The 27,305-nt window shown below is 40.2% G+C and overlaps 1 protein-coding gene across 1 annotated transcript in view; it reads right to left on the reverse strand.

Annotated features, from left to right (window-relative positions):
- LOC147603147 (uncharacterized) overlaps positions 1-13,036 on the reverse strand; it is a 67,299-nt gene extending 54,263 nt beyond the window's left edge. Inside the window, exon 1 of the mRNA XM_086797086.1 lies at positions 12,732-13,036. Coding sequence (XP_086653212.1) covers positions 12,732-12,962 — 231 coding nt within the window. The 5' untranslated portion in view covers positions 12,963-13,036. The remainder of the gene's footprint in view (positions 1-12,731) is intronic.
- Between the last annotated feature and the right edge of the window lie 14,269 nt (positions 13,037-27,305).

The raw sequence follows: 27,305 nt of genomic DNA on the forward strand, positions 1-27,305 counted from the left end.
CGACCGCAAGTGCATAAGGTCAAATTTTTTTTTTCTTTTTTCTTTTTTGTTTTTTTTGTTTATATATATATATATATATATATATATATATATATATATGTATGTATGTATGTATGTATGTATGTATGTATGTATACATATATACATACATACATATATATGTATACATATATATGTATGTAAATATATATATATATATACATATATATGTATATATATATATATGTATATATGTATATATGTATATATGTATATATGTATATACATATACATATATATATACATATATACATACATATATATATATACATATATACATATATACATACATACATACACATATACATATATACATATATACATATATACATATATATATATATACATATATATGTATATATATATATATATTTATGTATATATATATATATATATTTTACCCTACCTAACCACTAAATGCAACTAAAATGAGTATGTGTTTAACTATCTTTTTTTTTAATGATTTTATTTTTTTACTTTTTTTTACTGTTTTCCTAATTACACAAAAATATGAATTACGCTAAAAAAAATACTAATTATGTACAAAATTACAAAAATTTTAAAACAATGCAAGTTACTCTAATTATGCAAAAAATTACAGAAATTTAAAAAAATAAAAAATTACAGAATATGCAAAGAATATGGATTCCTAAAAAAAAAAAATTTACAGAATTTTTTTCTATTTCTATTTCTGTTATTTTCTTTTCTTCTCTCTTTTTTTTAAAAATTTTTATTTTTCTTTTTTTTTTACTAATTACATAAAAATACTAACTATGCACAAAATTACAGAAATTCTAAAAAAAATACAAGTTACTCCAATTATGCACAAAAAAATTTTACAAAAGTTTTAAAAAAATAAAAAATTACAGAATAGATAAAGAATATGGATTCTTGAAAAAACATAAAAATTGTTTTTTTTTATTTTTGTTTTTTGTTTTTTTTTCTTTCTTTCTTTCTTTTTTTTAAATTAAAATTATATATTTTTTTTATTTTATTATTTTTTTCTTTTTATTATTATATTATTTTAAAAAAATATAAAGAAAGAAATAAAAAATAAAAAATAAAAATAAAAAAAATAAAAAATTACTAACCTTATCGTGCGCCGTTTCGGATTTCTCGCTGCCGCACGATCTCCCGTCTTCAATGCTTTGCCGGCTGCCTGCAGCTCTCCACCACCGCTTGCGCTCCTCAGTAGCCGCCGCCTTCTTCCTTTTCAACGGCCTCCTCACACTACTGCAGTCCGCTTCTGCTTGCCGGCCAGCCTTCGCTGCTGCAGGTGCTTGCGCTCTTTGCTAGCCACCCTCTACCATCGCTTGCCCTTCGCGAGCTGCAGCTCTTCACCACTCGGCCGCCTTCAACTGCTGCAACAGCCGCCTCGACTCCACTTCACGCCTCCCACACGCCTTCGTCTGCTGCTGCGCCACCTCTTTGGCCACGTCAGCTGCAGCCACTGCTAGGCCTTCCGCCTGCTGCCCTTTTAGATGCCGCCTCTCTCCACGCTTGCCACAGCCCGCCTTCTCAACTCCACGCTTGCTACAGCCCGCCTTCTCAACTCCACGCAGCCGCCTGCGTTGGCCACAGCAGCACCACTTCGCTTTGCTTGCAAAGACCTTTTTGCTGCCCGCTTATGTTGCTACTCCACCGCCTACAGCCATGTCTCCTTGCCCTACGCCACCACACGCGGCCGCCCTTCCTCACCTCTCCCGCAGGTCGTGCAACCGCCGGCCAGTCAAAAGCCACCTTCTTTCTTTTTTTTTCAAAAGAAAAAGAAAAACTTTATAATGGCTAGTTCAAAGACTATTGATTTACGTTCTGAGAGAGAGAGAGAGAGAGAGAGAGAGAGAGAGAGAGAGGTTATACAAGTAATCTCCATGAACTAATCATTAAACTCAAACCTACCCCACCATCTACTAAGGACCGCATGATTCATCCGCGTGCCCATCAAGTGCTTCAAAAAGCATGAGGAATTTGCGCAATAATGGGGGAATGTGCATGAAATGACAAAAAACAATGAAGATAAGCTTAATGAACGGTACTTGAAAAAGCATAAAAGCAATAAAACATACAAAACAATGCGGGAGAAACCTCAACCGCTCAATGGTTTTTTTCTTATCCTAACCTTATCCACTCACACCGGGATCGCACACCCGAACTTAACCTAATCACTCAATGGTTTTGCAACCAAAAGAGGAAATAGTGGTGGTTTCCACACACTCTCAACCGGATTTGAGTCTTCTCCCCGGCAGCGGCGCCAATGGAGAGACGGAAAACTCTCTCACTTGTAGCAAGAGTAGTATGATCCACATGTAGCTCAATCCAATGGGATTTGCATCCCTTTCGGAGCTAGGGATTTAACCCGTACCGGTGCACAAAAGCTTATCCATTTGATGGAGAGAATGCTAAGAATACTACTACCATTGACATAGACTTAACACACACACAAGCTCAATCTTGCTATTGCTCACTCAACTCCACATCCCACTCATCCATGCATCCAAACAAGAAGAAAGCTTAGCTATTGCATACACAAGATCAAAGCATTCTTCATTTTCAAATACTCATTTCCCTAGCATGCACACAAACCTTGAAGCTATCAATAAGAAACATGCACACTAGAGAATTGACATGAGAAGAGAGACAAATATCAACTCATTGCATTGAATTAACAAAAATAGAACTTACAACAATGTAGATGGAGAGAGAGAAGAGCTTGCACCTCTATGGGAAAAGAGGGAGAGCTAGTCTCAAGAGAGCTCAAACATGAGTTTGCCCAATGTGTCCATAAGCTCTTAAATGAGCCACTTTTTATACAAAAACTCTAAAACTCCCAAAAGTTCCCATGTGGGATTATTGTCAAACCCACTCCCACACTCATCTACAACTTGGAACTCTTTACAAGAGCCCTAAGTATCTTTTTGTTGCATCCTTGCATTGATCTTCACTCGTCACGCAACAGACATAGAGACACCTTGACTACACTTCAAGCTTTGGAGAGCTACTTCTATTGCTCTACTATGAGATAGGACATTGAACTCTATGATTCGAGAATGTTTGGTTTATAAGAAAGTCAAGTTTGATGGACAAACACCAACAAGACTATTGCACCCAATGAATGCTCTATGGGAGAACATTCCTATGGATTTTATCTTTGGATTGCCAAAGCCAGGATTCAGGAATGATGGAATATGGACTATTATTGATATATTTAGTAAGCAAGCCCACAAATCCATTGTAGGGGATAGAGATCCTCGGACTACTAGCTTCTTTTGCAGAGCTCTTTTTGACAACATGGAGACAAAGCTGAATTTCTCTTCCGCTTATCATCCTCAAACAAATGGACAAAGTGAGATTGCAAACCTCACTATTTTGGATATGCTAAAGTGTTATGCTCTCAAAGCAAAGGATCAACGGGAGAAGTACTTGCCTAGGTTGAGTTTTCTTACAACACCACCATTCACTCCTCTACAGGTAAAGTTCCTTTTGAGATTATCTATAGCAAGCCATTGTTGCTGCCCATTCTAAAGACCAAGGAAGAGATCTTCCATGCGGACGAGTTTGTTCGAGATTTGGATACAGCCTTTGCACAGGTTCGAAGGGCTGTTGAGACATCTCAAGCCAAGCAAAAGAAAGCTGCAAATAAGCACAGAAGGAAGGTCACCTTTGAAGAAGGGGATTGGGTTTTATTGCGATTTGAAAAAGCTAGACTTTGAAAGTCTAAAGCTAAGAAGCACAAGGAACCCAAGCTTGCTCCCAGATACTATGGACTTTTTCAGGTTACCGAGAAGATCAACGATGTATGCTATCAATTGGACCTCTAAGATCATTGGAGGATATTTAATGCCTTCCATGATAGTTTATGGAAACCATGTATAGGAGGAGTTTGTATTGAAGAATCCACCCGGGATGGAAGAGCCTGAACACATTGAGTTTCATTCTATGGATGCTAAAGAAATACTTCAAGGACTATCCAAATATCCTACGAGCTTATGAGAAAGTGGTTCGTCCAAATGTATTTGAAGTACAGATATGGACGTCTTGCGATCAAGACAGATTAAAGAGGGAGGGATTGTACCTCTAGCCTTCTTCATTGTATATATGTATATATTGGATTGGAATTGACCATTATTATGCTTATATAATGGTTACTTGGTTATATAATGCTCGATAGCCCAAGGAGCGAGATTTGTATATGGGAGACAACGATGCCAGATGACCCATTGGACGGCAACGATGCCCGATAGCCCAAGGAGCGAGATTTGTATATGGGAGGCAACGATGCCAAATGACCCATTGGACGACAACGATGCCAGATATCTTGGACTTCACAGTTAGGCGGTCATTGCGACCAGATGGCCGAGATGACTGTATTGGATTCGCAGTTGGGTGGTCATTGCGACCAGATGGTCTAGATGACTATTGGATTTTGCAATCGTACGGTCATTGCGACCAGATGGCCCAGATGACTGTATTGAATTTCATAGTCGAAACGGTCAATGAGACCAGATGGCCAAGATGACTATTGATAAATTCTCGAACGGTCCTAGTGACCAGATGGCCTTGAGCGATAGTCTGAGCGGTTTCCCTCGGGAGCCAGATAGCTCAGCATCATGGTTTCCAGTGAAACCAGACAAGACAATCCATGAACAGGAGGATCCTGGCTCTAGACTACCTGGCCAATACCTGGAATACCCAGTAGACGCGAATGATGCATACTTGTTTGTTGACTAGCTTGTGTCTAGTTTTTGCAGAAGGTAAGTATGCATTTATTATACCTAACACATGTGACAGGCCATGAAGATGTACCATCAAGAACAAGAACATCAGTCAAAGAAAAGGCATTAAGATGTTGCTAGATGAGCAAATGACACCACAAGTATGGGGAAAGACCAGATGCACGAGCTCACCACATGAGGCTAGCACCGTGAAACATATGGAGGTACATGATGTACTTGAAACACATAGATATACATGGAACATATGGATGTGCTTGGAATATTTGCAGTCCGCAATTGAGGACAACTGCGATCTAAAAGGGAGGGAATGTAACTATTTGACTCTCCTAGCTCTATTTCACATGATAAAACCCATGCCCGAACACCAAACACATGGAAGAAGACATGGGGACAAGGTCCATAAGGTTTGATTAAGAAAAAGCACCAATTTTGGTCAAAAAGCAAAAAGTCAAACAAGATTGACCGCGAGCCAAGGACACCATTGGAAAGAGGAGACTCGGCTGGACCAAAAAGCTAAGGCCGCTTTTTCAAAAAGCAGCTCTAGGGCCAAAAAGCAAGGCCCTGAAGCTAGAAAAGCAAAACAAGAACTTTTGACTAAAGTTGAGTAATATTTTACTATTAAAAAGACCAAAAGCAAAGCAAAAGCATCACTTTTTAGCAAAAAACAAGACTTCCCCAAGTATAAAAGAAGCATGAGCCTCTCTTGAGCATCAAGTTGAAGAAGAACCTTTTCATCGCGTTGCCATCTTCGTTGAAGTGTGGAGATCATCTTCTCCATCATCATCTACTTGATCATGAACCAAATCACGGAATTTTTCATCATTGCCCGCTAATTCAGAGTGCCTCCATCTACTATGCCACATTATCACCTGTCCGTATGACCATATGGATCCATACACTGTACGGGCATGTGTGGAGCTGTAGGGACTGAAAATTTAATTTCAAAAACCCTAAAACTGCTCCAAAACCCTAAAAACTGCTTTTTGGAGGTTTTTATCGCTCGAAAACCATTAAAACACGTTTTATATCAATTTTCTTGCCAAAAAGAGCTTTTCCATGGTTTCTTCATTGACAAGGCTGTAGGAGTTGTGGAGATTACTCATGGGATGAGCGAGTGATTCTTGGACTTGGATTTGGATTGGAACTAGAACTTGGATATGGACTTGCATATGAACTTGGACTTGGATTTGGATTCATTGGATCTGGTACTAGCCCAATAAGAGATACTTGTGGGTCATCCCCGTGGTGTGCTCAACATCAGAGATCTCGTGCCTAGACATAGACATCGACATCGACTTGGATATCCTACATCGGCATCTCTCTTTGTTTTGTATTCATTAATTGCATGCCCATGGATTGTTCCTGAATAAATTCCTAAAAGGGGGCAGGGCCTGTTCCCCACTCAGTGTGGTGTTTTGTGCAAGATCCCTATTCCCTTCTCTCTCTTCCCTCTCTCTCTATATCTTTATCTCTTGGAACGTGGTTGAGTCTGTCACTGCACGCCCCGTTGGGCTTACATGTTTCCCTATGTATGTCTAGGCTTATTAAAGTCCAAAATATGTGTTGTGTTCTATTCAATTGTGTGTTTGTGTTCGGTTCAATTATGTGTTGTTTACTGTTCAAATGTGAGTTGAGTGTTGTGAGTTTGTGACTTGATCCTGTGTGTACTCTACCGTTGGGCCCCATAACTGACATGTGAGCCTCACAGCCATGAGATTTATCCTTGACCAAGAAAACTAGCATGAGAAACCATGAGCCTAGATTTATCCTAGACACAATATGAGGTAATCCCTTGAGGGGAGGATTGTTATGAATCAAGGCCTGTAGTTGAAAGGGTTCTAAGCCTCGTCAATTATGTGGTAGTGTGTGTGTGTTGCATGCATGGAAGCTTTACGCATTCATCCACAGCCCTAAGCTTGATTAAAAACAAAATGCTGATTTAAACATGATTAAGACAAAAGAGAGACAATTGGTGTTAGGTTTTCTTGTATTTTATATGGTTCGAAAAGGTTCCTAAATGCTTGTACATGGTTAGGCCCTTGGTCAGCCCCAAAGGGTGACCTCTGGCTCCTTTTCTACAAGCCTAATGTTGACTTCTACTTCGTTAATCATGAATGACTTGTTAATTTATGAATGATAACTTCTTGGCTTATATATATGTGGAAGGGAGCTGGTTAGCTAGCTACAAGTGGTGTCGGCAGCATTGAACAAATCTTTATGGATTAAATCCCTGTAACTAATGCGCTTAGCTTTCAATGCTGCCCACACTTTGTTGACCACTTGCTAGGATCTCGTCGCCTACTACCCCTGCTTCACACCAATGGTGCTAGCAACTGGGTCAGACAAGCCTCTTGGGCATCGGACTCTCCCAAAAACCTGTATATGCCCACATCATGTCTGAAGGTATGCCTAGTGTCTGTAGTCGCCGAAAGAGACGCTCTCTGGGCACAGTATCAAATGCCTTGCGGAAATCCACAAAGCAACAATAGAGCCGTTCCCTCCGTGCCTTGGCCTGATCAATCAGGCGCCTCAATGTAAAAATGTGGTCGATGGTCGAGAAGGCTCGACACTGCCTGGCCTGCTGCTCTCAATCCCCCAACCTCTGCATGAGTGCTCAGCTCTGCCTCCAAAACTGCCCCGTATAGTTTGGCCAATATATGGTCAATCATGATGGTCCTGTAGTTCTCGAGGTCTAGTACATCTCCCGCTTTATGGATCGGCACGATAGTGTGCATCGTCCACTCAGCCGGAAACCCCTCTGACAGAGCTCTGTTGAAGAGATGAGCAAGAAATGGTGCCAATGTATCAATAGCATCACATTAGCAGGAGGGCGGGTCGAGGTGGTGAGCTCTTATGTTTACCTTGGCATCACATTTACTAGCTCAGCTGGATGCTTCTCCATGGCTCAGGCAGTCCGAGACAGAGTGACCCGGGGGTATGCAGCTCTTGCTGGCCTTGAGCGTCAGTGTCATCAGGCACATTTTCAGGAACCCCGCACGAAGGGGTGGCTCTTTGATACATTAGTGACACCAGCCTTGATGTATGCAGCAGCGGTTTGGGCACCAGGGCTTGCAGCCTCCACATGGGTACAGCTGGAGAGACCACAGATCTTGATGCTCTCGAGGATGATACGCAGCAAACCATCCGTCCCGCACGACATTGTTCGAGCTGAGTTTGCTGCACTGCCTATGGCAGTGGAGGCATTGTTCCAGACGATCTCCTTTATATACAGGATGAGGGAGATGCCCACGGAGAGATTATCCCGCCGAGCTTTTGAGGCATCCAGACAGCTGGCCGAGGCTGGACACACTAGATCTTGGTATGCACAGATGCTACAGTGGTTCTCACATCATGGGATAGACATTGAGCGGTTGCCACCTTTTCAGTATGATCAGTCTGCTCCACGGGGTTACCTCTCTCTCAATGAGAGGAACAGAGTGATGAGACAGGACATATGGCAGCACTACATACACGAGACATTGACAGCACCAGAGAGCCCACTACCACCGAAGATGCTTCATTACAGAGACCACTCTATGAGCATCTCAGGGGATGGGTTTATACATCGACCGCGGTACATGGATGTATACATGCCACACAGCTCTCGCGTTGCTATTGGACAGCTACGAGTCTCATCACATCAGCTAGAGATAGAGGCTGGGAGAGCGGCATGGGTTCCCAGAGCTGAGCGGATATGCAGATTGTGCCGCGAGGAGGTGGAGACTGAGGATCACTTTGTATGTAGATGTAGAGCCCACCAGGGGGTCAGAGATAGATATGCAGGATTGTTTGAGGAGCACTCTTCACTACATCAGTTGATGGAGGCCTCAGACCAGCGACAGCTTGGCAGACTACTACTAGAGCTTCATAGTTCTCGAGAGAGACTCCTCCAGACACCCGCTCCCACTAGGGGTGGGAGACAGTCCCAGCTCACAGATTTCTTCCAGAGAGCTATGCCAATGCCTGCTGATGTACCACGTGGGGTGACCGCACAGAGAGCAGAGGAATTGAGAACCAGGAGGAGACCTAGACAGACTGGACATAGAGCACCCCGACTCCGTCACCGAGAGATAGCAGCTATCCGAATGAGACACCAGATGGAGACACAGGAGAGGGTAGCTCGCTTTCATTCAGACTCAGGGTACATGTTCACGCCATTCACAGCCTCAGCATCGGCGATGTATGATATCTTATATCCCTCTTATGGCACTGGATGGAGTTAGACATAGATCTACATAGCATGCTTGTACTACCCCTTCAGCATATAGAGATGCATCTTGCCTTAGCACTCCATCCACATCCCCACCCCCCCTTATATTGTTTGTATATGGGCTCCACCGATCCATGATGATTCACAGTTGGATGACCAGAAGAACACAGTTGTATTATTTCTTTTTGTCTCATAGGCCGACTTTGGCCTCTCGTAGACGTTAATCTCTCTCTCTCTCTCTCTCTCTCTCTCTCTCTCTCTCTCTCTCTCTCTCTCTCTCTCTGTTTCCACTTTCCCTTCTTCCGCTGCACATTCTATCATGGCGGTCCGTGTGGAACTGCTGGATCTATGAAGCCAAGGATGCCATGGACTCCTGGAGTTGCTGTTGGAACTGCTGCTGAAGTTGCTCCAAAGCTTGCTGCCATTCTAGAGGAGCCGGTGTGTCAACAGGTTCCGCCATGAAAGAAGATGCAGATGTAGAGGCTACAAGGTGACGAGGCTCTAGGGGTTTTTACTGTTGATGACGCCACTGGGCTCTAGTAATAACCATCGGGGCTAGAGGGTGCGCATCTGTAAATCCAATGAGAGGAGGCTATGTGCTGGTGAAGCAGCTATGGACCATCCAGTACAATGAGAGCGATCCTCTGGGATTAGGCTCGCACGAGAGTCTGCTATACTGGAGAAGAAGGTATAGGGGTAGGAACAGCTGCTGGTGTCAAAGGTGTATAATCTGGTGTAGAAGGGCGCACCATGAACAAAGATGGATAAATGTTCTCAGAATAGGTGCAATATTCATGAAAAATGATCCTGTACTCGGGAAGGATAGCGCCCAAATAAGGATGACGTCTGAGCATAAAACAGTAATGATCCAACTCCTATGCAAAAGTACGAACACGAATCACCCACACATCGAACTCTCGGAGGTGAGAAGTCGGTGTGGCTATCTGAACACAGTAATGAGTAGGCTGCAAAGAGGGGGGCACACTCACTGGTAGAGACCAGTGGAGAAACACGGGTAGGAGAAGGCACTATAGACTGTGAGGGTGTATCCTATAAATAACTGACTTCTAGGTTTCCTCTACTGTAAGCCGTCGAAGAAGAGGGTAATGTGAGTCCACGTGATCTGGGAGGTGCTCTTAAACCCGTAAAAAGTGATATTGGCCCCTAACGAGTGGAGAGCACGCAAAAGAATGAAGTGATGGGTTTCCGATATTCTAATGCGCCACATTATGTGAGATTTTAATGCCCAGGAAGATGGAAAAATCACACCTAGAAAATGTTTCCATAAATGATGTTGCTGCTGTAAGAGAAGCACTAGGGAGAAGGTTGCCGTCAATCATATGAGAGTCTTCAAAGGGGAGCAACTGGTCCAAGTAGAGAGAGTGGACAGCAAGAAGCACACTCGAGGCGAAGGGCTAAGGCGAGCTGGAGCCGTCAAGGAGGCAGCGGCTACAAGCTGGCACACGCACGAACAGGCACGAACAAGTGGCGCCAGTTAGTTGTGGCTCACGGATGGGTTTGTTTTTTTTTTGTATGTGTGGCAGTTTACACCTTAGGCCCTTAGCATTTTTTGTTTGTGTTGTGTTTTTTTTTTAATAAAAAAACATCTACTCGTCATGTGACTCACAAACGGGCAGCCGGTTGGAGCGAACCCACGAAGGGGTGTCTACTCGATGGAGGGGTAGGAGGGGTGCCTTTCCACAATAGGGTACTGGATGAAGAGGTGAGCTCCCTTATTGATAGGTTGCATGCTGTCTTGCCTCTGTTCAAGAATTTTTTGCATATGGCTGGCCCGACATTAATCAGCAAAAATTGGAAGTTTGGGCTGAGGGGCATTCTCTCTTGCTCTTCCATTCAATACCTGCTACACCCAATTTTAGGGTTTGGGCTGATTGATTTTCGGGTTAGGGTTAGGACTGATTTTAGGATTAGGGTTAGGGTTTGGGCATGTCACAAGGCGGAAAAAAGTTTGCTCTGATACCACTGTAAAGCTTTCATAGCTTAATTAACATGATTAAAGACTTGATTAATGAACATAAGACAAACGTTGCAAGAAAAGACTGAATGATTGCATTGAGACAGGGGGCTTTTCTTAAATAGAGGCCGAAAAGGTACAATTGAAGAGGCACATCCCTGTGAAGAGGTGTGTCTCTAATGAATAGGCATGTCCTTTGATAGTGACCCGTGTGCAAGGGTGTGACCCTTCACAGGTGTCTTTATAGTTAATGATGGATTAAGGAGTAATTAGGGAGAGATTAAGAGTTAGTCACAATCGTGACATTAGATACTTGATTTGAGGAGAGGGCAGCACTTCAACTGATCAGCATACATGTATCTACTTAATATACATTTTTCAATATTTTCTACTCAGTATTATCTGGGAGTCTTACTTACGGTTTTTATAACTGTAAGATAGTTTTCAGTTTCATTTGGTTGTTCTCTTTGATGAGACACCAGCTTCACATGTACTCTCAGTTTTGGTCTCATAGGCCATTATGGCCTCTTAGAGAGGTTAATATATCATTTCATTCAATTATCGCATGAGAGAGGGCAAAAAGGGAAAAAAAATCATCTTCCCTATGGCTAAATTCTTCTTTCCTCTCTCTTTTACTATGGGTAGAAAGGGGGAGGCAAGGGCATGTCACACATGGAGCTAGATTTCTCTAATACCACTATGAAGCTATTACTTAATTCATATGATTAAAGGCTAAAATGCTGAAATAAAATATTGGGCGAAAAGTGAGGTATTGTTGCATTTAATGCCAAGGCCTCTCTTAAATAGAGGGTAAAAGGTTTCGCCAGCTTCGTAGGTTTGTTGGTACAGTCTTGAGCTCGTGAAGAGAAAGGGAGGGAGGGGGAGGGTGTGTCAAAATAAATTCCCACCTACATACAAAAGCCGATGGCCACTGGTCCTTCATTGCCTATGGGCATGCTTCAACCTCTCCTAGCTCTCAGCAGGGTTGAGGTTGAGCGTGGTGCGGAGTTCTATTGTAGATTGGATAGCAAGATCTTAACTTTGAGAAAAAATATGTATATACATAGGGGAAAAGGTTACAATTGTGGAGTTGTGCCTCTTGGAAGAGGTTTGACTCTTGAATAGAGGTTTGGCTCTTGAATGAATAATTGTGCCTATGTAAAGAGGCATGTCTTTTTACTTGGAAATAACTCAAGCCTAAACAATGTTTAGAAACAGTACATAATAGGGTAGCTGAGGCAACAATATGACATTATAGGGTAGTCTAAATAATGGTACTCCATGTGTAATGAAACCCTAGGATGTGTGGATGAGTGCAACTTGTGCACCTCCATGAAACCCCCAACAACAAGCTTGTAGCATCAACATACTGAAGTGGTTGAGTCAAAATTATTTTTCTTTAAAAAAACAACTGAAGAAGAGGGTGACATTATGGGGCAGCTGAAACAATGGTACTTCAAGCACGGATGAGATAAAAGTGCAGATTTATAAAACCCTAACGAAGAAGATGACATAATATGGTAGCTGAAAAACATACTTGATGTGTCGATGAGGTCATACAAAACCCTTAAGAACAAAATTACACTATGTTATAATGGTACTTGATGTGTAGATGAGGTTAAATACACACAGAAAACCCCTAAAAATAGCACATGACATGAAAGTTAACCTGACATACAAAACCCTTAAGAACATATACATAGGTTAAAAACACATAGAAAACCCCTAAAAATGGCACATGACATGAAAGAAGAGGGGTGTTTGGGATGCTGACCTCAGGAGCAAGAGAGAGGAGCTGCATGACTTTGCCGAGGACTCGGAGACGATGGGCAGCGTAGGCGCTGGAAGGCGGGAGCTGTTTCATCCGCTGCACCTCCGCCTCCACCGATGCCTTCTTGCTCGCGTCCTCCGCCCACTGACGCCCCCCTCCCCCTTTGCCTGCTGTTGCCACTTCTGCTTCTGTTGTTGCTGTTCCTCCTGGCGGGTTGCAGGCTTGCATGCTCATTTTGCCACCAAGGGTTAAAAGTAACTTTTATTGCATTTAACTTTCGCAAGGATCTGTTTTTAGCTCAATAGCTCAAAACAAGGTGAAATATTCACGAGGCCTTCCTATTGGTTGGTGGATAGGGATGGGTGGTGTGGAATTGGAAGAAAAGTTTGTAGTAATGCTATGGTGTTGGCTTAGGAATGAGAATATGGGTTGACCAATAGCAAAAGTTTGTTCCATTGTGGATATTTGGTTTGTCCATATGTGGTCCAAGGCTGAGCTGTATACTGTGGTGGGTTCCTTGACTAATTGTTTGTAACCCTTGGTTTGAAGAATTTTTTCCAGGCTTTTGTATTGAGGACTTTGCTCACTTACGTGGATGTTGAAGTCATCAATGATGATAACAATATGTGTACTTGGGTCTATTGTGGATGTTATGTCATCTAAGAGTTTGATGAGCCTGCCTGTTCTTCCTTGAGGTAATTTCTATAGTCCAGAGGGTATTGTGGTAAGGTAGAGAAGGAAGGAGGATTTCAATGCCTTGATCGAACACTTGTTTGGTTGATACCAATGGCATTGTTGTGCTATGGTAGATAGACATGCCATGACCATCGTGGCAACGTAAGTGATTGAACTGTGGCGCAAGTACTCTGCTTTACGAGTTGGCACGAAGGATAACTATAAACAAAGGTGGAAATTTAACACTAAACAATAGTAACATGGAACAACAACGATCGAGAAGGACTAAGAACTCATTGTAGCTCTTTCCACTGACAAAGGCCCATCAATAATAGTTAACAAAGCCACTACATCTCCATTACCCTTGGTGACGTTGTCAATCTTCACAATAGTGAATGCAATAGTTGCACAATTAATGTTTATTAGCACTTGGCCAGTAGAAAAGAGATTTCTGATTTTATGCTCTAGGAAGAACACAATATTGCATGCAATGGCTCACCTTTTACTATTAATGTTGTGGCGTCTACATGCAATACAAGGACAGATGTTCCATGCAATGTAAGGACAGATGTTCCGCCATCATTCCTTACTTTTGTTGAAATTTGAGCAAAATGATGAGCTATGGTGGATCAAACACTAGAATCAACATCATTAACAAAGTGATTAGCAAATGATTAAGACGTAATTAGTGAATAATTAGCAAATAGATTAATGTAGGCATGAATACTCAAAAACCAGCAAATTCTCATTAGGGCTATGCCTCAATTTATAGAGTTTACATCAAGCATCAAATCCCATTGATTCTCCATGATTCACTCCCAGAATATCTCCACCTTTTGCCTGATTCTCTCCACCTCTTCTCTTTTCCCTGAATATCTCCCAGAATATCTCCACACTCCTACATTCTCTCATGCTACCCATTATTCTCTCCCAGTAGATTCTTCTCACCTTTTCACAGTTTCTTTCACAATTACATCTCCTCTTTTACAGCCTCTAACCAAGAGCTTGTTCCCACACACACCCTATTCACTTGTATATTTCAACACCTCCCCTCAAGTGAATAATCCTAGCACACCTGGACCCTGTATCAAGTTTCCCTCTTACGTGATAGCCCGCGACCAGTGCCTCAAGTCCCTAAACTCCATAGTCCTTGACACTCTCTCTCTCTGTGTCCAAGGCTACTATAAGTGCCTGCGACCTTGACTAAAGTGCTCACACATACATCTACCACGTGGCCTACATCATCGGTGGCTCAGAGGTGGTTTTACTTTATTGGGACAGGTTACATTAGGTTGTGGGGTCTCTCTCTCTCTCTCTCTCTCTCTCAGAAAAGATGATCCGACTCCACTTCCCTTGGAGCCTCCATGAAGTTTGCCGATGTCGTTCCTTCTTCACTGGGTTTGCTGTAGCAGTCTCTCGCCATGTGTCCTGGCTTTCCACATTTGTGGCAAGTGAAGGTCCTCCCTCCTACTCTGCCTCTTCCTCGTCCTCGTCCTCGAGAGAATCCTTCCTCGTCCTCGAGAGAATCCTCCTCGGGTGAAGAATGCTTTTTCCTCTCCTGCTGTTGAGTCGAGCCCTTTCTTCTCTTTGCCTCTGCTCTCTTGCTCTAGTAGAGCTGCTTCTATCTCGTGTATCTTCAGTTCAGGTACATTCTTTAGTGTTGCTACAATGTTTTCATAATCTCCTTTGTCCACACTCTTCAAAAGTACAGCTAATGCTTCATCATCTTCTACCTTTTTGCCAATAGCTGCCAGATGTTGCTTAATGCTTTTATATTTGTTCAAGTGTGTGATTAAAGGTTCACTTTCCTTCATGTCCAATTTGTAGAATTGCATTAACAGATTTATCTTTGAATTTTTTGCTTGTGTTATTGAGTTCATCCCATGCATCTTTTGCCCACTGTATCCCTGTGATATGATGAATGATTTCATCATTTAAACTGAGTGCAATAAGTCCCAATGCTTTTTCATTCCTACTCTTCCACTCATTTTCCCCTCTCTCTGGGCATTCATCTCTCCCTTCAACTAATCCCCACAGATTTTTCCTCATCAGCAAATACATGGTTTTTGTTTGCCATGTATAAAACTGTTCCCCATTAAATTTGGCTATTTCCTGTGCTGAATTCATGGTGATGTGAAGGGGGTCTTACCTCTTGATCCAAATTCAAGATTCAAGGGCAGTGTCTACCCTTTTACAACTCAATCTGGTGTTTAATAGATGATTACAACAATTTTATCAGCATAAAATCACCAGAAATTACATTAAATTAAGGGTAACCAATTTGTACGGGATGGTTGGAGTATCAAACCAACTCCGATTTGCAATTTGAAGCTTTAGGGATCTGTATCAGATACCTAATGGTTAATTTGAACCCTCAATTGCACCAAAATATAGTGATTAGCACTGATTAATCACTGATTAGCAAATTAATGCTCTGGTTTGTGTGCAAAAAACAGAGTATGCGGGGAGCCCAGATCTGGTGCCTTCCACTTCAAATGAGCTCAAATGCTTTCAAAGGCATCAATAGCAATGAGTCTAGTAGAGGATTAAGCCAAGAAACACAAGATTTGACCAAATAATGAAAGCTTAATCTCTGTTTTACCAAAGTCACCTGCAGATTTGATGAAGAGCTTGGATCTCACTGTAGACTTGATGAAATTGATTTCTGTCTTCACCAGCTTGTAGAGCATGCGTGATTACCCCTTGGGCTAAGAGGAATTAGAGAGCTTTGATCTGTGGAAGTTGCAATGTCCAATTCACTCAGAAAAATAGGCGCCAGCGATTTTCGTGATTTCTCCTTCGTTTCTACGCGGTTTGATGCGCCGTCTTGCTGAGCATGAAGCTAAGAGTGTTAGCTAGCTTGTGTTAAAATCTCAAGACCTAATGTTGACTGTGCATGGAGAATGGACTCCTCCACTGGCTGGGGGTGAAGGGGAAGATGAAAAACTCACTAAAAATTGATTTTTTTTGCTAATTACCTACTAATCCTAATTAATTCACTAATGGGCTCATAAATCTGATTGATTCTAGGCATGGCTCTGATACCATGTTGAAATTTGAGCAAAATGATGAGCTATGGTGGATCAAACACTAGAATCAACATCATTAACAAAGTGATTAGCAAATGATTAAGATGTAATTAGTGAATAATTAGCAAATAGATTAATGTAGGCATGGATACTCAAAAACTAGCAAATTCTCATTAGGGCTATGCCTCAATTTATAGAGTTTACATCAAGCATCAAATCCCATTGATTTCTCCATGATTCACTCCCAGAATATCTCCACCTTTTGCCTGATTCTCTCCACCTCTTCTCTTTTCCCTGAATATCTCCCAGAATATCTCCACACTCCTACATTCTCTCATGCTACCCATTATTCTCTCCCAGTAGGTTCTTCTCACCTTTTCACAGGTTCTTTTACAATTACATCTCCTCTTTTACAGCCTCTAACCAAGAGCTTGTTCCCATACACACCCTATTCACTTGTATATTTCAACAACTTTCTTCTTGACACTAACACCCTCTATATGCAAGTAATCACCCACATTGAAAGTTTCTACAAATTGTTGAATGAAGGTTTCAGAAACAACAAAGGTAATAGTATGTTTTGCTTTTGAATCAACCAAATTAACCTTCAAAAAATGCGCATACAAGCTATCTCGAATGCAATAAGTACCATTCTTACACAACACCTTTCCTTCGAAAGAAAATCTAAAGTCAATGACTTCCGACAGTTGGAAATGAGTAATGAAGTGATGCTAGGAGAAGCCGATGCAAGTGAGAAGAGAAAGACTCCAAAAGAGGCTCCGGCTTGCTGTTTTCAAGAACATGCAAAGTATGCAAGGGCTGCACTAGATTGTTTGTAGATAATTATAAAGAAGTACTAGCAAGGGTATTCACTTTAGGCTTGAGGTTGCCATACCCTTTAGCATTAGAAGTTTTCCCTAAAAAAACCAATTAAAAAAACCGAGCATACCATCAAACAGATTTCAAACTTATCAAGATTCAAGGATTAGCAACATTAACACATACTCAACCCATGAATGGAATTTTCCTTTGATGGCGAACTCTTTTTCAAGATGATAACATTCGAGCTCAAATTTTTCTTTTTGGGAGGGGTCACAAGGGTAGATGACTACTTAACACTCTCATTATTCTGTACAAATAGTAAACATTAGCAAGATTTTTCAGAGTAGCGAGCTAAGAGTTAAGATTATTAATTGAAGCAAGAGGAATCACTAATCGCAATCAAGATCTAAGTTTATTTCCATGAAGCTACTTTTTTGTTCTTGATAAAGCGAATAAGGAACAGTATTCAAACTTCCACATATTTTCTAAAAGAGTGAGGCAAGAGAGACTAGGAGGCTATTGTGCATTGCATAAGCAAGGAGAGTTCAGGAATCATATGGTAAAGTTGCAAATTGATTTTGCCAAATATTGAGAGAGAGGAATGAAATTGTAGCATTAATTCAAGATTAAATTACCATAATCAAGCAAACAATCGTTAGACGTAGACACAAATTCTACTCTCTAAAAAAGCGACCTTAGCATCCAAAGTTGCTCATGCCATGAGCTAAATGTAAAAACCACCATGAGGAAACTCTCCTTATGGTGTACAAACTCACCCACTTTTGTCACTATGTTCACACTCTATGCTAGACTCACTTTGCTCTTGGAAATTCATTTTATGTCTTGATTCTAAATTTGTATGCCAAACCTTGTCAAACCCAAGAGCTATTACATTTTTGTGAAGTCAATTTCAAAAAAATAGAAGCTGTGAAGTCAATTTCAAAAAAAATAGAAGCTGTGAAGTCATTTTTGTGAAGTCAATTTCAAAAAAAATAGAAGCTGTGAAATTTTATCACTCTGTAACCATACTATACAATAATTCAATTGTTTGTAAGTCAAATGATTTATTGTAGATGGTTGACTTTATTCCTGTGCTCTATGATGATCTTGGCAATTGGGCTTTTTAGTGCTTGTGTCTAACTTCCTTCTTGGTGAAGAATGTCTCACACTCGAGTGAGGTCTTCGGGTCTAGATCATGCATGAGTAATTACCATCTAGGGTGCCAAACCTAGACTACACATAGTCAAAAATGATTGTGCGTGATAAATTACCATTTAGGGTGCCAAACCTAGACTACACGCAATTGAAAAGGATTGTGCTTCCTTTTTTACTATACACAATCAAAAAGGACTATGCTTTCTTTCTCACCGCTTTCTCACTCCACAGAAAGTATGCAAGAGATAATTGAGATAAGAAAATGTATTTGGATTATAAAACATATGGGTGAGTCATAATATGACTTTAACTACTCTTGTACAATGAAGATGTGCTACAATGATGATCAAAGTACAAACGGTTTTAAAGAAAAAAGATGTGCAATAATGATGATCAAAGTACACCAATACATCCATGGCCTTATGTTATTCCAGTGACCCATGACCTATCAACACTTGGGATATTTTGGTTGGGTGTGCTAGCTCGGTTAGTGCTTGTTGGTGTGCTTTTTGATGCTCTTTCTTGGTTTGCACAGTTTCCATTCTAACTTAGCCAAGTTTAGAATCCAAATCTCTCACCATAGTCTTGGCTGCTCCGTAATGCATTTCTTGCTATTTCTATTTGGAGGCACATCTTTGGAGTTTCAGGTTATTTTCGCGGGGGACCTGGTTCATTTACTGAGATGCGAGGTTCCATTATTTCTTTTGTTTGTTTCCTTGGGCATCATTATCGTTATGGGGGACGTGGTTCATTTACTTAGATGCAAGGTTCCATCATGTTTCCTTGGGCATCATCATTATTCTTGTCCCCTTTAAACTCGAAATCTACCTCTGAGTCTTCATCAACATTGTTCTTTGACTTAATGTTTCATCCAAGCCACTTTCGGCACTTTTAGAGCATACTTTCAAGTTATCTTTCTCAGTTACCTTCATTAGTTGCCTGCTTCCCATTTAACTTGGGGTTTTCATCCACCATTAGCTTTTAGAGCATACTTTCAAGTTATCTTTCTCAGTTACCTTCATTAGTTGCCTGCTTCCCATTTAACTTGGGGTTTTCATCCACCATTAGCTTTGCTAGAGCTACCTGTTTCATCATCTTCAATTAGGATCAATTAGGATCTTACACTTGCTTCCTTAGGTGTAAGAGTAGATGTCTATACAAATATTGGAATGATGTTTTTGCTTAGATTTTGCTAAGCCTTTGGGAGAGTGTTAACAAGATCCTCTTTTATTCTTGCTATCAATGGTTCAAGTAAGTACTTATTCAATAAATATTCCTCTAGACTCCTTGACTATTGTAGCTAATCCCCTCCTTGAGATATAATGTGGTCACCCTCTTTTGTAGCTACAAATAAGCGTGCCTCACATCATCCTTGTCATGAAGAACTTTGTCATTGGTTTTCATTTATTATTTTAGTAAAGCCTTTATTTCTTCTTTTTCATGCTTTGCCTAATGATGGACATGCCTTATCATTTCTCCTCACTGCACGTTTTATGCTAGGGCATGCTCTTTGAGGGCTTTGTTCTCATATGCATGACCTCCCACTTCTCCCATTATAGTTGATTATAGAAATTGCCTGAGACAAATTGTGAAAGTGCTTTTGCTTAAGAGTGTTGGAGGCTGATCAACCCTACTCAAAGGGTAGCCTCCCAAATCTACACTTCAGTTGGGTTTTCTTGTAGATAGTAATGTCTAGACTCTTGCATCCTCATATTAGGGTGCCATAAGGTGTTACTCCAAAGCCTTGACCCTCAAATAATTATTTCTAATTTCTTCAAAGCTTTACGATACTAATGTTCCAAATTGTCTTTTTGTTCTGGCTTAATTAGGCCAGTCTTATATCTTCTTTTTCCTTTTAGCATGCCATCAATTAGCAACGATTTCTTCCTCTTCTTTCTTTCTACATTAATCTTCCTTAGCTCTTTTCCTTGGGCCCTCTTCTTTTTTCTTTTTGGCTCCTTCCTTAGCCTTCTTGGCTTCACTTTTGCATTTTTCCTTTTTTTAGTATGTTGACCCCCCCAAACTATTTTAGCCATATTTTCTTTCTTGACCTACTTCTTTTAGATTTATTTGCTTTCTTGACCTTGGCTTCTTTTAGCCTTATTTACTTTCTTGGCCTTGACTTCTTTTCTTAGTTTTTGGTCTTTCTTAGACACTTCTTTAGATAGATGTCTTTATTAGACAAATGTTCGTCTTCCTTAGATAAATGTTCCTTCAATGTTACCCTTTTGGCTACAAATTCTACTTCAAAGTAGCTTTCCTCATCCCTTGCTCTCTTAGTGTTACTGTTTTTCTCACAACATCTTTCCTTGACTTTGTTCTTCTTGCCAAATATTACATTCCTTCCCTTAATTACTTTGGTGTTCTCTCAAGGCTATTGTTGTTTTTAACTTTGCTTCTCTCACCCTCTTCCTTTTTGAGATCTTCTATTTCCTGAGATTCCCTTTTAAAGTTTTGCTGCTATGGGGTTTTTTGCTAGTCCTTAGTTTCTTGGAGTCATCATCTATCCACCGTAAGTTGAACTACCATAGGAGTGTAGTTTTTATCTTGAAGGCATTGTAAAATCTTAAAAGCAATCATGCAAGATATTTTAGCTTCATATTGCCATTACTGTAGACATGTTCAACTCGATAGGGTCCTATCCAAGGTACCTTTAGGTTTGGCTTCGTAGGTCTTAACCTTGGTTTGTAACTAGGACTAAGTCACCTCTCTTAAAATCCCTCTCTTTGATGTGCTTATTATCATGCCACACTTTTCTTTAATTTAATACTACTTACTCAGACCAAGCTGCAAGATTCTCCAACTGATCTAGGCATTCTTGGATATTAGATACTTCATCAATCTTGTGTTTTACTACTACTCATAGACTTGGAAACATAAACTCTAGAGGACTGAGAGCCTCAAGGCCATACATTATTCAAAATGGTGTGTGCCATGTTGTGACCTTATAGGATGTTCTCTGTAAGCCCATAGCGTGCATTAGTGATTTTTTTATATCCTAATTGTGTAGGTAATCTTGAATAATCTTTGTGAGTATTCCCTTTAGAGTCTTGTTTATGCTCTTGGCTTGACCATTATATCTTGCCAGATGGTAACTAGTTGGCTTTCGACAAACTATCATAAACTCTTCAACTATCTTTACCTTGGTTTGTAACAATTTCAATCGGGCAAACCTACTAATGATTGCTTCATATAGAAGAGCAAAGCTATGTTTTTCTTGCTAAGTTATCACAAGTAAAGATTTTGCCTTAGCCCATTTTGTCATATAGTCAGTGTGGTCATGATTATATAGTCAGTGTGGTTATGATTATATACTTGCTATGCCTTGGAATGACTTTTCTTAAATGGTCTCATGAAATCTACTTCCCAATTCATAAATGGTTCCAATGGCTAAATTGGGTTTAGTGGCATCACGTCACTCATTGTTGGCCTCTTTGCTTCTAACACTAATCACATCGGGCTGTAGAACTTCAAGTCATATTCATAAATGGTGCTCCACCAGAGTCTTACATGTAGCACTTTTTGAGTTAATACTGCTCTTAATAGAGAGAGGTGCTCACTATGGTATTCACCAATGGGGTGGATGCAAGCTCTTTTAACACAAAGGAGAGATCCTACTAAGAAATACTAATAATCAAACAAGTATTCCATAAATTAAGTGGATTAATGATAAGCATAAATGAGGCTTGATAGAAGTATTTCATAAAGTAAGTGGATTAACTTGACACAAGTATTCAATAAAGTAAGTGGATTAATGATAAGCATGCATAAAAACACAAGTGAAACAAGCATAAATGAGGCTTGACACAAGTATTCCACAAAGTAAGCTTAAAGCTCTATTATCACCAAGATCTCTTACACATAAAAACACAAGTAAAACAAGCATAAATGAGGCTTGACACAAGTATTCCACAAAGTAAGCTTAAATCTCTATTATCACCAAGATCTCTTACACATGAAAACACAAGTGAAACAAGCATAAATGAGGCATGACACGTGTTCCACAAAACTCAAGATTCTCCCATGCACCTCTCCACCTCCCTCAATCAAGGGGTAAGTGGCCTAAAATAGGGGGTTCCACCTAGGAAGATTGGTTAGCTAAACCCACCAAACTAGGCATTAAAGATAATGTTAGTCATAGTACACTAAAAGCAATACCCTAAGGTATTAATATCACCTAGATAATGTTCCCTAAAACAAATGGATACAAATAGAAATTCCAATGCCCACTTTTGATCTAAGCATATATACCTTGTAGGGTATGCTTGATCAAGGGCTCACAAACACTTTTGATCTAAGCATACACGCCTCACAGGGTGTGCTTGATCAAGGGCTCACAAAAACTTAATCTAAGCATGCATACCTTGTAGGGTGTTCTTCATTAATGACTCACAAGGACTTGCCCAATAGCTATGTTAACAACTCCATAGGTTAACATGGTTTCACTTGCTCGATCTAAGGCACTTTGCCATCTTACACCCTCGAATGGGCACTTATCTCGGTGCTCAAACATATAAAGTAACCTTACCATACACTTAATGTCAAGTAGGGAAAGTCTATGGACTTTGTGTACAAAGCTGCTTCAGACTAGTAATAGAGGTGGACCATTTTTTGTTAAAGAAAACAAGTTCAAGTAATGTAGAGTGTAGAAATAAGCCCTAAGCTTATTGTTTTTTGGTAAAAATTATAAAATAGGAAAGCATGCTTTAGATATTTTTGATCAAAGAAATTTTCCTTTTGTAAACATGTATATGAGGCAATAGAGCTAGGCATAATAAACAAGTCGAAGATTCGAGCTTCATTAAGTTTTAACAGAGCAAGGTCATCGAGCCTTGAAGAGTGTGGAGAGTAAAGCTTTAAAAAAGCTCACGTGGAACTTGTTTTTTTTGGGGGGATCAATAATATATATATATTACCTCAGAAACTATCCAAAAACAAAACCAACTTGAGAGCAACCAAGTAACCTATAAACTACTGAACTTTATAAAACATTTTTATCCTCATGAAATGCACTACTAAACTTTACAAATAATTTTTATCCTAATTAAGGATTCTACAAAGAAAATCCCATCTCTCCTCCTCCATCAGAAAACATGATTACTCCCAGGAGATCTTGATAGCCCAACAGGATGTAGGCCTCCATCATTGCTTCAGTAGTGCAATCATGAGGGGACTGTTTTTCCATCATTCCCCCCCTCTCTTGGACCAAATCTTGGCAGTAGGTTTGGTATCCACATGATATTCTACAAATGCAACAAAAGTGTGATGAACTTGCTTTGTTTTTTAGTACTACCTTTGAGTTTTTGGTCCAAATTTAGGTGGTCTCCTCTTCCCTTCCTCCCAACACCTCACCTGCATCATACAATTTAGCATTAGGACTTACTCCTAGTATGTTTGAAGCTCCACCAACCCTGGACATGTTGAGATATCGAGCTCAACTAGTGCTACATCGGACATTGATGACCCGCTTGGGTGATAGCTTCCGCATCTACTCTACTGGCATGGTTGGTGAGATTATAGGTGATATGCGGCCAGTGGGATGACAGGCTATGTAATAGCCATTTTGGATTACTAGAGACTGGCATAGTTATAGCGCCAGCTCATTTAGTCAGGTTCACATTATGGACCGACCCTTGTATGTTGTAGTAGTTGAGTACTAACCCATATAGTGTGTACTCTTATCTTTATAGTATCAGAGCCTGGTTCGTGTGAAAGCTAAGGAGACAAGAACAAGCAAGGAAGGAAGCGGTACTACATGGGTAAGAGCACCATCATCTCTTTCCCCTTCTTGATCTAGGTACAACACCCCCTCAGTAGCTCTGGAAGCTACACATCTCCAATTGAAGAGCCGTCTTTGGGAGCAGAACTACAAGGTAGGTATATTGTCCTATTGGACGAAAGTTTTCTAACCAGATTCGCGTTACGGGCCCCGTTTCGTCACTACAAGGTATTTTTGGTAATTTTCTGAAAGTTCTAATAGAGAAATGTTTCTGCTCAAAATCTGGTTATTACAGTGTATTAGTGCATTTTGGAAGTACAGACAGGGTTTACACATGTATTGTTGATACTGGGTGTATGTACATGTACTCTGGTCACATTTGGTGACACATAGGTTGTGCTGAAGTACCGTGCTGCAGCAGTTACAAGAGATACTGCTCTATTATAGGCTGCATACAGAAGTTGTCTGTTTGCAGGTTATTTGATTATTGCAGGAAAATATGTCTGACGAAATTAATCAGATTGTTAGTGAGAAGCTAGATAAGAATAACTTCCATACCTGGAAGTTCAGAATGACTAATTTCCTAATGGGTAAAGGAGATAATGAGGAGCCTCCAGAGTTATCTGAGGAGAATGCCACTCTTGTAGATATAAAGGCATTAGAATCTGGGTGCAAGAAAAGTCATGTACTGGCTTACAATTAGTGTCACAAATACTATGATAGGACACATACAAGCTGCAAACACTCTAGCAGTTGTATGGCAGAATCTGGTTCAGATGTTCCAGACTAACACAAAGGCAAGGAAGTTGTAGTTAAAGCAAGAGTTGCATACTGTGGAAAAGAAAAGCATGTCTATCAATGAATATGCCTTAAATATCAAGGGCATTATTAAATCCCTTGGGTCTATCAATGTATTAGTGGAGGATGATGATTTGGTGAGTGTCTGTCTGAATGGGCTTGGCAAAGAGTACAAGCCATTCAAGACCTCCATTACAGTTAGGGAGAATATTCCCAACTTTCGGGACTTGATATCTATGCTAATCATAAAAGAAAAGGCTTTAGGTGAGGATTCTTCTTCACAAATCAAGAACACATCGGAACATGCCTTCTACTCTAATTCAGGTAGAGGCAGAGGTATAGGCCGTGGTCGAGGCCAAGGTGGTGGCCGATAAGGAAATCAAAATTCTAGACAACAATAGTCCAATGATTCACAACAATCATATATAGGTGGAAGAGGCCAGTCTAAAGGTAGGGGGAGGTGGTGGTAAAGAAATCAAAATGCAAATAGCATAGAGTACTATTATTGTGGCAAACTAGGACACATAGCAAAGGACTTCTACAAAAAGCAGAATGACATTAAAAGTGGGAAGTTACAACAAGGGAACTATGCATCATCTAGCAAACATGGAGGTGATGATAGAAGTGAGCAGTTGTTTGTGATACAGCACATGCTTAGTTCCATAATAGGGGATGTATCAGGATCTCAAAACATATGGATTCTAATGCCTCTAACCACATGACTAGTCATGATGAGTGGTTTAGAGATATGTAGAAAATGGAAAAACGAAGTTATGTAGAAACAAGTGATGATACTACGCATCCCATTGCGTATGTTGGTAAAGTGCCATTGTCTATGTAGGATGGAAAAATGAAGTACTTGGCTGATGTACTTCATGTTCTCAAAGAACGTGGTTTCTGTTGGACAGATGGTTGAACAGGGTCTACAAGTGAGGTTTAATCCACAAGTATGTTTTGTGAAAGACTTCAAAAATAAGTATCGCTTGGTTGCAAAGGGTAAAATAAAAGGCATGATGTTTACTTTGGATGTGAACATGCCTGAGATAAAGGCAGACATGTTTGCACATGGAACAGGTGTCATTGTAGATATTGACATATGGCACAAGTGCATTGGTCATGTGAATGTACAGGACTGAAGTCTATGTAGGCCCAAAATATTGTTGTAGGTTTGCCAAAGTTTAAGGTTGATGGTATGCATAAGGTATGTTAAGCATGCCAACTTGGTAAGCAGGCCAAACATGCTTTTCCACATGAAAAGCATGTCAGTGCAAGGCCATTGGATGTCATACATTCAGATGTATGGGGACCAACTGTTATGTGCACATTATATGTGCATATACTAGGAGACTAACCCACATTAGGCTTGTGAGCATGGGAACAAGCTCTAGTGGAGCATGGGTTAGGACTAACCTTAGGTCAGGCATCCAGAGTCACACATGGGAAATGGAGAGTCAAGTCACTTGAGGGCCCTCCTATATAATAGGGGCATGGGGCACACTTAGGGGATGTTCTCTTGTGATCTACATTCTTGCCATTTCACTATAGAGCTGAGTGCTATTGTATTGGAGTCATACCTCTTGGTGGTATGGGACACCAAGGTTAAGGTATGTGGTACTCCATTATATTTCATGTGTGCAACCCTTGGGCTTGGAGGTGGTTGGGTGGTAGAGTTTATGCCTGATTTATGCATGTTTATGCATGTTGATTTTCTAGAGAGATCTTAGGGTTTTGACAGTGGTATCAGAGCTATCTCTAGTTAATTGTTGTTGTTTCTACTTTCTTATTCCAATTTTTGGCATTTTTTAAAAGTAAATTTTTATATTTACTAAATAAAATGTTATTTTTATTTACTAAAAGTAAATTTTTATATTTACTAAATAAAATGTTATTTTATTGGTTTGTTTTAGAAATTTCGCACGTGGATTTGTCGATATGGCGATTGGAACACGTGTTACTACTACTCAATGGATGAATCAACGTTGCGGGGGAATTTTGTGAGTTTAATGCTATTTTTTTCCTATTTTTTATGGTTTAAAATAAGCATTAATGGAAATTTTTACCAAATACCACATATTTTATTGTGGACATTTTTGGTATAATGGATTCCCTAAATTTTTAGAAAATTTTTTCTAATTTTTTAAATTTTTTTTGAGCATTTTAATGGTTAAAAATATATTTTTAATGCATTTTACGGGTTTTCCGCGAGTATGTTTTCGATTTTCTGCCAATTTTTTTTGGCTAAAAAGCAATGTGGGTAGTCAATTGATGCATGGGTTCTCTCCTGCGTGCATAAAGTTCTTCTCTCACCCAAAATCTGAATTTTTATCTTCTATTTCTCTCTCGTGCGTGTGAACGCATTTTAATAGGATAATTAAACTA

The sequence above is a fragment of the Cibotium barometz genome, chromosome 65 (genome assembly GCF_041138505.1).
Source record: "Cibotium barometz isolate CiBa-2024 chromosome 65, ASM4113850v1, whole genome shotgun sequence".
In the NCBI taxonomy this organism is placed as follows: Eukaryota; Viridiplantae; Streptophyta; class Polypodiopsida; order Cyatheales; family Cibotiaceae; genus Cibotium; species Cibotium barometz.